This window comes from Molossus molossus, unplaced genomic scaffold (assembly GCF_014108415.1).
Source record: "Molossus molossus isolate mMolMol1 unplaced genomic scaffold, mMolMol1.p scaffold_m16_p_20, whole genome shotgun sequence".
NCBI classification, from domain to species: Eukaryota; Metazoa; Chordata; class Mammalia; order Chiroptera; family Molossidae; genus Molossus; species Molossus molossus.
In genome coordinates, this window is record NW_023425356.1 from 21,091,906 (window position 1) to 21,104,870 (window position 12,965).

General features: G+C 42.9%; 1 protein-coding gene across 6 annotated transcripts in view; it reads right to left on the reverse strand.

Annotated features, from left to right (window-relative positions):
• PIP5K1A (phosphatidylinositol-4-phosphate 5-kinase type 1 alpha) overlaps positions 1–12,965 on the reverse strand; it is a 49,798-nt gene that overhangs the window by 11,815 nt on the left and 25,018 nt on the right. For 5 of the 6 annotated variants that reach the window (XM_036271931.1, XM_036271932.1, XM_036271935.1 and 2 more), the window contains exons 3-7: positions 10,726–10,806; positions 7,084–7,214; positions 6,541–6,658; positions 6,009–6,161; positions 4,820–5,119 (exon numbers count right to left, since the gene is read on the reverse strand). In XM_036271931.1, the coding sequence (XP_036127824.1) occupies positions 4,820–5,119; positions 6,009–6,161; positions 6,541–6,658; positions 7,084–7,214; positions 10,726–10,806 (783 nt within the window). The remainder of the gene's footprint in view (positions 1–4,819; positions 5,120–6,008; positions 6,162–6,540; positions 6,659–7,083; positions 7,215–10,725; positions 10,807–12,965) is intronic. The other variant, XM_036271933.1, reaches the window with a different exon arrangement.

Here is a 12,965-nt window from a genome sequence, read left to right on the forward strand (position 1 = left end):
GCCAAACAGAGAAAGACAGGTATTATATGATCTCACTTATTTGTGGAATATAATAAACATAACAGTCTGAGGAATGGGGTAGTCCCAGAGACGTGGAGGTGGGGTACAGACTGACGATCCCCAGAAGAGGGGGTGGTGGGGGAGAGATAAACCACAGAACTTATATGCATGTGTGCATGAACAATGGACATGGACAACAAAGCTGGGGACAGGGCGGGGAGGAAGGGGAATGGGGGAATCAGTGGGGGAAAAAGGAGAAACATCTGTAACAAAAATAAATTAATTAATTAAAAAAAGAAAAAAACACAATAGAGTGAAGCCACAAAAGTCGAAGCATGAAGTGGCGAGGGACAACTGTATTCATAAAGAATCCTACTTCATGGAAATTCATTTATCGCTGCAGAGTCTGGAGCTGATTGACCGCGATAAACCAGGGCCAGCTGAACCTACCACCTATAGGTATTGTGCCTGCTTATGGGGATACAAACATAGTTAAAAGAGTTTCTGTCCTCTAGATTATATCTTAGGAAGAGAAATAAATGTAAAAATAAATACAATACAGTCTAATGTATACAACAATGGGAAGTGCTTACATGACTGAGAAGCAGTACACAGGAGGTCAGGAAGTAATACATATATGGGTTCATGAAAGATAAATTACAGAGAAAGTAAGTCCAAGTACATAAAGGAAGGAAAGAATACTGAAAGACCTGGAGGCATGAAACAGCATGTTATATGCAGGGAGGTGTAATCTGATATTGCTAGAACAAAATACAAAAGTCAGGTGAGGCAGATTAGAGAGACTGGTAGGAGCAAGACATTGACAGGTTTGATATGTCACATTGAGGAGCCTGGATCATATCCTATAGTTCTCAACACTCTTTCCATCCCAGAACAGGGTGAAAAAGGGTTTACTCCCACTAGTTTCAGGAACTCACTTTGGTACTCCCTTCAACCATTTTGGTAGGTGGATGAAGTAAGGGATAAAGAGAGAACAGGACTGATTCTTATTATGTATAGTTGGAAAAAAAAAACATGTTCCTAGTCCTTACAACCAAAGGAGCAAACTAAAATAGGCATTATCCTGAAATAAGCAAAGCATAAGCAAAGCCAGTTCAAGAATTATCAGAGATGAAGAAAAATCAATAGGGAAAGGTGTCACCAAAACCAAAAGAAGATATGTTAAGAAATAGAAATAGCCCAGCTGGTGTGGCTCAGTAGATTGAGTGCCATTCCATGCATGAAGAGACTGCTGGTTTGATTCCTGGTCAGGGCACATGCCCAGGAGGCAGGCTTGATCCCCAATGTGGGGCATGCAGGAGGCAGCCAATCAATATTTCTCTCTCCCCGTCTCCCTTCCTCTCTATCTAAAAAAATCAATAAAAATATCTTAAAAAAAAAAAAAGTGGTTAGACTTCTGGTCAAGATGGCAGCATAGGTAAACGCGGTTATTACCTCCTCCCACAACCACATCAAAATTACAACTAAACCATAGAACGACCATTATTCAGAACCACCTGAAATCAAGCTGAATGGAAGTCCTACAACTACGAAATTAAAGAAGCCACATCAAGACTCACAGGAGGGACTAAGGCGCGGACAGGCTGGTCTCACACACACGTGTGGCAGATAAAAATCAGGAGGATACCTCGGCTGTGAAGATCCTCCCTAAGGAGTGAGAGGGTCCCCGTCCCACACCAGGCACCCAGCTCAGGAAGAGAAGTCCCTGTCACTTCTGGCTGTAAAAACCAGTGGGAACAGAGGCTGAGGGAGGCTGAGGCTGGAGCCCCAGGCAGTTACTCCGACTTGCACCTTCCAGGCTCCAGCATACAGGAGACAGCTTGAAAGGCATCAAAAACACATGGGAAAGAACTGAATTGTTCGGCATTGAGGGGAGAGCTGGAGGGGCAGCTTTCTCCTGGACAGACATGCTGTCAGAGGCTGTTGATCCTTTGGTGAGCCCTTCCCCTAGGGCAGAAGACAGCTGCCATATCTGGGATTCCAGCAACCTGGCTCATACTGTTTGCCATGCCCTGGTGATTCTCTGAGGCCTGCTCCACCCAGCTTTTGGGCCCACCCAAGCTGTTTCCAATGGCTTTACCAAAGGATTGGCCTGTCTTGGATCCTGCTTCAGATTTTTCTAAAATCTCTCAAACAAGCAACATCTGGTCTCATTGAGCCGCATACCTCTCATTAAATGACGCTAGGCCTGGCACTAGAAGCAGCCAGCCTTGGTTCCCAACTTGGCTTTTCCTGGGCATCTCTAAGCCCAGCACAAGCAGTATTCATCTGCAGATCATTTTGTAGCCTATGTTGGGTGGCCCCAGATAGAACACAGGCAGTGACTGACCTTGCCCCAGAGCCAGCACACCCAGTGGACAGCTTCAGACCACATCGAAGCACCACCACCCACCCACCTCCACAAGTGACAGTTAATGAGTGGACTTGGAGGGTATCAGAACACTGCTGAAGTAAGTCTTGCTCTGTGTGATGGGCTCCTACACAGCTGATCCTCCAAGGTAGTCAAAGGCCAGTGATCAGTGGGCACAGCCAGTCCTTGAAGCTGATCAGCCTGAGTAAATCCCTCCCATTGACATGCCAACAGCAATCAAGACTCGAATACAACAGAAGGGTGTAAGTTCACACTAGTGGTGCACCTTGAGGGCCCAGTTGGGGTGATCAGGGAAGCTGTGCCACTGGGTCTTACAGGACACCTACAATAATAGGCCACCCTCCAAAAAGCCTAGGAGAGAGAGCAACTTTACCTAATACATAGAAACACAGGGAAGCAGCCAAAATGAGGAGATAAAGAAACATGTCTCAAATGAAAGAACAGAACAAGACTCCAGGAAAAGAACTAACAAAATGGAGATAAGCAATCTAACAGATGCAGAGTTCAAAACACTGGTTATAAGGATGTTCCAGGAACTTAGTGAGACATTTAAGGAACTTAGTGAGACCTTCCAGAAACTTAAGGAGACTGCCAAGGAACTTAGTGAGAACATCAACAAAATAAAAAAGGACCAGTCAGGACCTGGCAAGTTTGGCTCAGCGGTTGGAGTGTCGGCCTGCGGTCCCGAGAGACCCGGGTTTGGTTCCCACTAAGGGCATGTACCTCGGTTGCAGTTTGTCCCCGGCCCTGGTTGGTCATGCGGGTGGCAGCCGCTCGATGTGTCCCTTTCACATCGATGTTTCTCTCTCTCTTCTTCTCTCCCCCTCCCACCCTACCTGAACAAAAAATAGAAAAATGTCCTCAGGTGAGGATAAAAAAAAAAAAAAAAAAAAGGACCAGTCAGAAATGAAGTACGCACTAATTGAAATAAAGAATAATTTACAGAGAATCAATAGTAGAGTAGGTAAAGCCAAGAAGCAAACAATCGATCCAATCAGAACAGAAAAAGAAAAAAGAATCCAAAAAGAATTAGGATAGTGTAAGGACCCTCTGGGACAACTTCAAGCGTGCCAACATTCACATCATGAGGATGCCAGAAGGAGAAGAGAGCGAGCAAGAAACTGAAAACCGATTTGAAAAAATTAATGACAGATAACTTCCTAAACTTGGTGAAGAAAACAGACATACAAGTCCAGGTAGCACAGAGAGTCCTAAACAAGATGAACCTAAAGAGGTCCACACTACAACACATCATCGTCAAAATGCCAAAGGTTAAAGACAAAGAGAGAATCTTAAAAGCAATTTGTTACCTGCAAAGGAGCTCCCATAATGACCGACAGCTGATTTCTCAAAAGAACTTTGCAGGCCAGAAAGGAGTAGCAAGAGATATTCAAAGTGATGAAAAGCAATGACCTACAATGAAGATTACTCTATCCTGCAAAGCTATCATTTAGAATTGATGGACATATAGTTTCCCAGATCAGAAAAAGCTAAAGGAGTTTATCACCACCAAACCAGTATTATAGGAAATGTTGAAGGGTCTTCTTCAAGAAGAACAAAAATAAGAACAATAAAATGGCAATTAATCTATCAATAATTGAATCTACAAACAAAATGAGCAAGCAGAACAGAAAAAGACTCATAGATACAGAAAATGTTTTATTGCTTGCCAGATGGGAGTGGGCTGGGGGGATGGGTGAAAAAGATGAAGGACTTAAGAAGTACAAATTGGTTGTTAGACTGATGAACCTCAAAGGGAAGGGGGGAAGGAGGGCGGAAAGAGATAAACCAAAGAACTTCTATGCATATATGCATAACCAATGCACATACACAATAGGAAGGGGAAAGCAGAAGGGGGGCAAGATTGGGGAGGAAGGAGGTCAATGGGGGGAAAAAAGGGGGACATCTGTAATTCAACAATAAAGATACGTTTAAAAAGAAAAAGTATTTAGAAGAGTGACAATCATCTGAACTCTCTGCTAAAAGAAAAATAAAATAGATTGATGAGAAAAACCGAAGGCTCAGGTGGAGACAGATATCATACATCTGTAGAGAGAGATGCCTGTATACACAGTTGTGTGATTTTCTTCATCAGCACTTGGCTTCAAAGATATGGATTTGGATTTGGCAGGCAGAACCAAGATCTTAGGAATGATAGTGCTGGAATGAAAATAAGAATAATGTATGAGTATGAGGCCCAGGGTAGATAGAGAAGAAAATAAAGCCAGGTGGGGGAGGATAAATAGGGAGAAAGTAAAAATGTAAAGGCTTATAACCCAGTGTAAAAATTATTTTAAATGAAGTCTGGGACATATGAAGAAAAGTAACAGAATCCCACCTCCCACAGACTTGATGACTAAGAACAACCAAGCTGTTTTAGTGATTGAGATTTGGTGTCTGTGAGAGAAGAAAATATGACAAACTCACCAAACAGTCCCGTTGCAGGGTCTTACACAGAGCATTGTACATATCAGCATCCAAAAAAAGACCATCAGGGATGTCTTGTAAGAAGTCCAGGTCTTTAAGGGTGGGGAGAGGCTTCTCTCGTTCTTTTTGGGAAGCCCGTCGTTTGTAGGTTGAGCCTTTGAGGTCATATTTGATATGCATCTTGACTGACCGTGGTAACAGATTGTTCATTACCACAATTCGAATGTTCTTACCACCTGCCTGCACACAGTATAGTCCATAGAATTTAGGCAGCAAAGTCCGAGGGTTCTGGTTGAGGTTCTAAGGATATGAAAACAAAAAGTAGGAGAGCAACTTAGATGATTTTCAGTGAAACTCAAGAGCAAAAGCTTCCACCCAACTTCCTTGGGATTCAGGTACAATCTGTCTGCCCATAAGCCCACACCATATACCATATTTGTTTGAAATTTCCAATGCATCTAATGATGGAATCATCACCAAGCTGACCCATAGATCTCCAATATAGTAATCAGTCAGGATAGTGAATGTATGATGAATATACTTCTTTAGAGAGGTGTAAGAGAATACAGCATTGAAAGAGTCTTAACTCTTAGCCCACCTTGGTATAGTATATTCTTGGGTATGATGGGAGGCAGGGGAGAGTTCCCTAACCTCTCCCGAATGCCCAAGAGCAATCAGTCAGAATAAGAATGAATATAATACTATCAAGGGAAGTAACCAACCCCATTCCCAATGTAGAAGCTGAACTAAGAATAGAAAACAAAATCATCATTGAATCTTTTTTCCATTAAAAACATCTTTAAAATTTATTTATTTATTTTGAGAGAGAGAGAGATCAATTTGTTGTTCCACTTATTTATATATTCATTGGCTGATTCTTGTATGTGCCTTGACTAGGGCTCAAACCTGCAACCCTGACCTAACAGTACAATGGTCTACATGGCCAAGGCCATCACTGAATCTTGCATTTGGGAAGGACAGTCTAAGCCAAATAACACTTAAAATAAGACAGATAAACAAAACCCTTTTTAGCCATAGAGAGGCAAAGAGGTGAGATGAAAGCACAAAAATGAACTCTATTCTTAAGACAGAAGCGCTGGTATTGTTTTGCCCCGCCAAAGACAGCCTCCCAGCCCCATCTAGGAGTGGAGCGGACAGCACAGGTAGCCAGTGCTCTTCTTCCCCTCACCATGTAATATCCTGGAAGCAGCTTCTGTAGAAACTCCGCCTCTTTATGCTGGACCGTTTTAATGATGAATTCGTCATCGCTGGACACGTAGAAGAGGGAACCACTAGCCCCAGAGCTGCAGAGTTCAATTAGTGGCTCACTGCAGAGGGAGTACTGGGGCCCAGAGAGAAGAGAGCAAGTTCAGAAATGAGCCATAGAAAGGAGTACAATTCAGACTGACAAACCTCAGAGGAAGGGGGGGATAAACCAAAGAACTTATATGCATGTATGCATAACCAATGGACACAGACAACAATGCTGAGGGGGGGTGTCTGGGAAGGGAAAGGAGAACATCTGTAACAAAAATAAATTAATTAATAAAAAATTAAAAAGTAGTAGTTAAGAAACACCAGGACCTGCCCAATCAGAAATCAACTATAGATGTAATTCTGTTCTAAAAGAAATCTAGAGTAAGCCTATGGAGAGAGAGGGTCTTCTTGTAGGAGTATTACTCTGATGCTGGAGTCACAGGGTTGTGAGATCCAAAGCTTACCAAGTAATCATCAGGCCGGATACCAAATAATTCCCGAAAGTAGCGGAAGGCAACAGGTGCATAGGTCTTGAACCGAAAGTCATTGTAGTGATGAGCAGGGGTTAGGTTGCTCCCTTCACTGTAGGGTTAAATAGAAGAAGCCATAAATTACCAGTTCCTGTCATCCAGGGAGTCCACCCTGGGAGTCACCCAGAGGCCAGTCAATACATCCCTCCAGAGAGCACCAGAGGGATTAGATGAGTCAGTTACAGAGTGAGACAAAGTACAACTTGGAGATTAAGACATGAACACAGGGAATAACCCTGCCTCCTACCCAAATGCATGAAATTGTTTATTTAGGGCTCACTCTACAAGCCAGAAGCTCATGGAAATATCCAAAGGACAATATCTGCTCTCCATATTCTAGAGTTACACATCACCCTGATTAAAAGCAGGTTAAGAATTAGACATATGCCTAAATTAGACCAGAACCCCTAAAATTGCCCTGAGGTTAATATGAAAAAGCTACCCTTTCCAGATTATCCTGAACATGAACCTCTGTACCTGGGGAAGAAGATACTCTCCACCACGTAAAAGTCTTGCATGAGGACATCCCGCTCTGGTTTGGTACTCAGGCTCCCCACAGTGTGAGTAATGCCTAGTTGAATGGCACCTTTCAAGGCTGATGAGGTTGTCTGAAAACAGAAAGAAAATAAGGGCAAAGTTTCTAGTATTAAATCTGATCATAGCAATAAAAGCTCTTCAGGAATGAGTCAGAAGCAGCATTAGAAAGCAAATGCCCTTCTAGTACTTCAGACTAACCCAGTTTCCTAATCCCCATGTTTTTTGGGTTTTTTAAATCCTCGCCTGAGAAAATTTTTCCATTTTTTGTTCAGATAGAGTGGGAGGGGAAGAGAGAGAGAGAGAGGGAGAGAGAGAGCGCGCGCGAGCGACACAACACGACACGAATGGGACACTAGTGGCCGCCACCCACATGACCAACCCCGGGACAAACTACAAGCAAGGTACACGCCCTTAGCGGAACCGAATCCAGCTCTCTCTGGACCGCAGGCTGGTGCTCTAACCACTGAGCAAAAACAGCCAGGGCCTAATCCCCATGTTTTTTACATTGTAGTTTAGCCTGGCAAAGAATGGAAGGGCCTGAAAAAACAGAGTAGCAAAGAGAGGACTATCTGTCCTAACCAGTCTCAAGCTAGGCAAGGTGTTCCCTTCTATCCATATCTATATTTGGAAGATACATTATATTGAGAGAACAATCTTATGTCTCACTCCAAAAGTTCCTCATCCCAGAATATCTGGGGTCCTCCAAACATTGTATTCATCTGATATAGACTGCAATTAAAATTAACTAATATTCTAAAAAATAATAATAATAATAATTAACTAATATTCTGATTATCTACCGAGCTACAGAAGCTTTAGTCCTCTAAGGCAGAGCCTGATTGGTGTTCTTCAGACACTAGAGTGGTACAAAAAACTCCTAACTGAAGAAGCCTGAAAAGACTCAAATAACTTTTTATAAATATGTTTTTCTTGCCCTGGCTGGTTTGGCTCAGCAGTTAAAGCGTCGGCCCATGGACCAGAGAGACCTGGGTTCGGTTCCTGCTAAGGGCACGTACCTTGGTTGCAGTTTGTCCCCAGCCCTGGTTGGGATTGTGTGGGTGGCAGCCAGTCGATGTGTCTCTCTCACATGGATGTTTCTCTCTCTCTCTCTTCCTCCCTCTCTCCCTCCAGCTCTATCTAAAGATAAATGCAAAAATGTCCTTAGGTAAGGATTAAAAAAAAAATTAAACATGTTTTTCTTTTCTCTTTAATTTTTTTTTCTTTATTGATTTTATTACCTTTTATATTTTACTCCTTACCCAAGGATATTTTTCCACCTATTATCAGATAGAGTGGGAGGAAGGGGGAGAGAGAGAGAGAGAGAGAGACAGAGAAAAACATCAGTGTGATAGAGCCACATCAACTGGTTGCCTCCCACACGACTAGACCAGGGCCAGGGACAAACCGCAACCGAGGTATGTGCCCTTGACTGGAATCAAACCCGAGACTCATTGGTCCGCGGGCCAACGTTCTAACTACTGAGCCACACTGGCCGGGCTGAAACTACATTCTTTGAAAAACAAACAAATAAAAAAAACTCTCTGGCTGGTGTGGTTCAGTTGGCTGGAGCATGGTCCTAAACACTGAAAGGATGCAGGATCAATTCCCAGTCAGGGCACATACCCAGGTTTGGAGTTTGATCCCCGGCTGGGGTGCATATAGGATGCAACCGATCGATATTTCCCTCTCACGTTGTTTCTCTCTTTCTTTCTCTTCCTCGACTCTTTCCTCTGTCTCTAAAATCAATAAAAACGCCTGGCCGGTGTGGCTCAGTGGTTGAGCATCAACCCATGCAACAAAGAGGTCAGTGGTTCAATTCCCAGTCAGGGCATATGCCAAGGTTGTGGGCTTGATCCCTAGTGGGGGTCATATAGGAGGTGGCCAATTGATGTTCTCTATCATCAATGTCTTCATCTCTCTCTCCCTCTCTGTTTCTCTCTCTCTAAAATCAATAAGAAAAAATAAAATAAAATAAATAATTAAATAAAATAAGTAAAAACATCCTTGGGCCCTGGCCGATTTGGCTCAGCGGTTAGAGCATCAGCCTGCGGTCCCAAGAGACCCGGGTTCGGTTCCCGCTGGGGGCATGTACCTTGGTTGCAGTTTGTCCCCGGCCCTGGTTGGTCGTGCGGGTGGCAGCCACTCGATGTGTCCCTTTCACATCGATGTTTCTCTCTCTCTCTCTCTCTGTCTCCCTCCTACTCTATCTGAACAAAAAAAAATGTCCTCGGGTGAGGATAAAAAAACAAACAAAACAAAAAACAAACAAAAAAAAAAAACTGGAAAAAAAAAAAAAAAAAAAAACTTGGGTGAGGATTAAAAATAATAAGAAAATAAAAACAAAAGTGAAGAAAATCTTTTTTTTTTTTTATCCTCGCCCGAGGACATTTTTCCATTTTTTTGTTCAGATAGAGTGGGAGGGAGAGAGAGGAAGAGAGAGAGAGAGAAACATCGATGTGAAAGGGACACATCGAGTGGGTGCCACCCGCTCGACCAACCAGGGCCGGGGACAAACTGCAACCGAGGTATATGCCCTTAGCGGGAACCGAACCTGGGTCTCTCTGGGCCGCAGGCCGACTCTTCAACCGCTGAGCCAAACCAGCCAGGGCAAGAAAATCTTAATAAAATAAAAAACCTACAAAGAAAGAAAACACTCGATCTGCCGTGTATCTGTGCATTACCAGACTGGATGAGATATGGCCTTGATTTTATGTATCAGAGTAAAGACAGAAAGACTTCAAGAGACAGCTTTTCCTGTAGGAAGGAAAAATGGCCTTGAGGGCTTGTTAGTTATTTATACCTAACAGGGAAACCCAATTTTTTCAGCTCAGTGAAATAACATCCAAAACCAGATTTGTCCATTAAGAACGTTCTCAAAAAAAAAAAAAAAAAAAAAAAGAACATTCTCACCCAGCTGTTGTGGCTCAGTGGTTGAGGGTCGACCCATGCACCAAGAGATTCCGGGTTCAGTTCCCAGTCAGGGCACGTGCCCAGATTGTGGGTCAAATCCCCAAAGTGGGGCATGCAGAAGGCAGCCAATCGATGTTCTCTCTCATTGATGTTTCTAGCTCTCTCCCTCTCCCTTCCTCTCTCTCTAAAATCAATAAAGCAAAAAATATTTCTTTAAAAAAGAACATTCTCATTTGCACTGGCTGGTGTTTCTCAGTGGTTAGAACATCAGCCTGTACACTGAAGGGCTACAGGTTCAATTCCCAGTCAAGGACACGTACTTGTGTTTCAGGTTCAATCCCCAGCCCCAGTCAGGGCACGTAGGTGAGGCAGACAATAGAAGTTTCTCTCTCCCTGATGTTTCTCTCTCCCCACCCTCTCTAAGAATCAATGGAAAAAAATATCCTCTAGTGAGGATTAACACACACACAAATAAAACATTTTCATTTAATCACACATACAGATGAAAGAAAATTCACCCTGTGTGAAGTAAACTATAAAGAACAAGTTGTATGATAGTTATTGTGCAAAGGCTTAGGATATCAAGAAATGGGATAGAATATGGATAATAACATCAAGGGGACAGAACTATCCCTTCCTGGAGTAAGATGAAAGGGTTCCACCCAAACACACCTTTTTGTATGTTGTCTCTCCTGAGGAATCAACACTTCTGTGGCCTATTTTCCTGATGGACGTGCCAGAGGCATAAGGCACCTAGAAAAAGAAGAATCAAGATTAATATATAATTCCCACATAATACACCAAACAGCTACCATGATGATAAACCAAAACACTCAACATACCCTTTTTAGGTTATGAACATGTATAAAATCTTCAGAAAACCGACCCCATGCAAACACACAGTTATAGTGTTGCTTCCCCGTGAATTAACTTGCTGAAAGAACATAGAAGAAAATCCAAGGGATGCATATTTCACCTCTGTTCCTCAGAATGATGAACAGAAAGTAAAAATGAGTATCACTGCCCTGGACGGTTTGGATCAGCGGTTAGAGCGTCGGCCTGTGGTCCAGAGAGTCCTGGGTTCAGTTCCCGCTAAGGGCGCGTACCTTGGTTGCAGTTTGTCCCCAGCCCTGGTTGGTCATGCAGGTGGCAGCCACTCGATGTGTGCCTTTCACGTTGATGTTTCTCTCTCTCTCTCTTTCTCTCCCTCTCACTCTATCTGAACAAAAAATGTAAAAAAAAAGTCCTCGGGTGAGGATTAAAAAAAAAAAAAATTAGTATCATTAAAGAAAAGTAGAAACAGGAGAAGTACACAAAAGCAAGACAGGTTACAAGTAGAGTTTCACAGATCCTTTTTCACCAGCTTCCTTCCAGAAGTTACTGCCTCTCTAACTGTCCAACCAATATAAATATTGAATTCACCATAAGAACTGGCAAATGCAAGCACTGCAAAGCCAGGAATTAAAAGGCTGAGGCAACCCCAGTTGGTGTGGCTCAGTGGTGACCCATGCACCAAGAGGTCGCCAGTTCGATTCCTGGTCAGGGCACATGCCCAGGTTGTGGGCCAAATGAGGAGCATGAAGGAGGAGGCCTATTGATGTTCTCTCTCATTGATATTTCTCTCTCTCTCTTTCAAATCAATAAAGAAAAAGAAAAGAAAAAGGCTGAGGCAATAAGATGACTCCTCTGAGATAGGATAGGGGCCTCAGTGCCTTGAAGAGATTCCTGAGAACATGACATGCCTTTATTTTCCACCCACATATTAGCCCCTGAAATAAGGAAGAAGTAAAACCAGTAGAGCAGGGCCCAGAAGGCTATTCTCCACAGCCAAAATGTCAGCACAGCAGACAGGAAGGTATTCTTCATGATGTCAATACTCATTAAGTTAATAAACCAGAAGGCAAAAAGACTAGTGAAAATAGGATGTCATGATCTTAAGACCTGATATTCAAGTTCTACTACTTGCTAAGGCCCTTAGTGTCAGAAACACTTTGCATACAACCTCACAGATCTTAGAAGATATTCTAAGAAAAAAGCCTAAAATCCTAGGGACAAAAGGGCCTACATTCTGAAGCCCTGTCACAAAACCCAGGAGAGAGGCAAGAACTAAGAAGAAGGCTGGGAAATACTCCATGGGAAGAAAGTTAAAGCAAATGGAAAACATTCTGCACACACAAAAAAAATTTAGGAAGTTAGCTTCTGTATGGTTAAAAGATGTTATTCAAATTCACTGAAGCTGTGCAACCAGAAACAGTAATAGCAAACCAAGACAGTAGGCTTTAGTGTTGGACAGTCTGGGTTTGAATCCCACATTTATCAATCCCACTTATTAACTAAGTGACTTTGGACAAATTATAGAACCTCTAATCCTCACTTTCATCATCTGCAAAACATGGATTATAGCACTTCCCTCATAGGAGTTGTTTGCAAGATTAAATAAGAATACCCATACAGGTAACTTTGGTATATTATTTACTCTTTGTTACACTGCATTTGGTACACTAAAAATGTACTAAATTGCCCTGACCAGTGCTGCTCAGTCGTTAGAGCGTCAGCCCACACGTCTAAGGGTCACAGTTTCCATCCCTGGCCTGGTCAGGGTGTGTGTGGGAGGCAACTAACGATGTGTGTCTCTCACATCTCTCTCTCTCTCTCTCTCTCTCTCTCTCTCTCTCTCTCTCTCTCCCTCTCTCTCTCCACTTTCTCTAAAAATCAATGGAAAGACTATATCCTTGGGTGAGGATTAACAAAAATAAAAAAGTACTAAATTAATATCATAATAAACTGTAACACAGCCCTGGCTGGATAGCTCAGTTGGTTAAAGCTTTGTCCCAATACGCCAAGGTTGCAGATTCAATTCCTGGTCAGACCCTGGCCGGTTTGGCTCAGCGCTTAGAGCGTCGGCCTGCGGT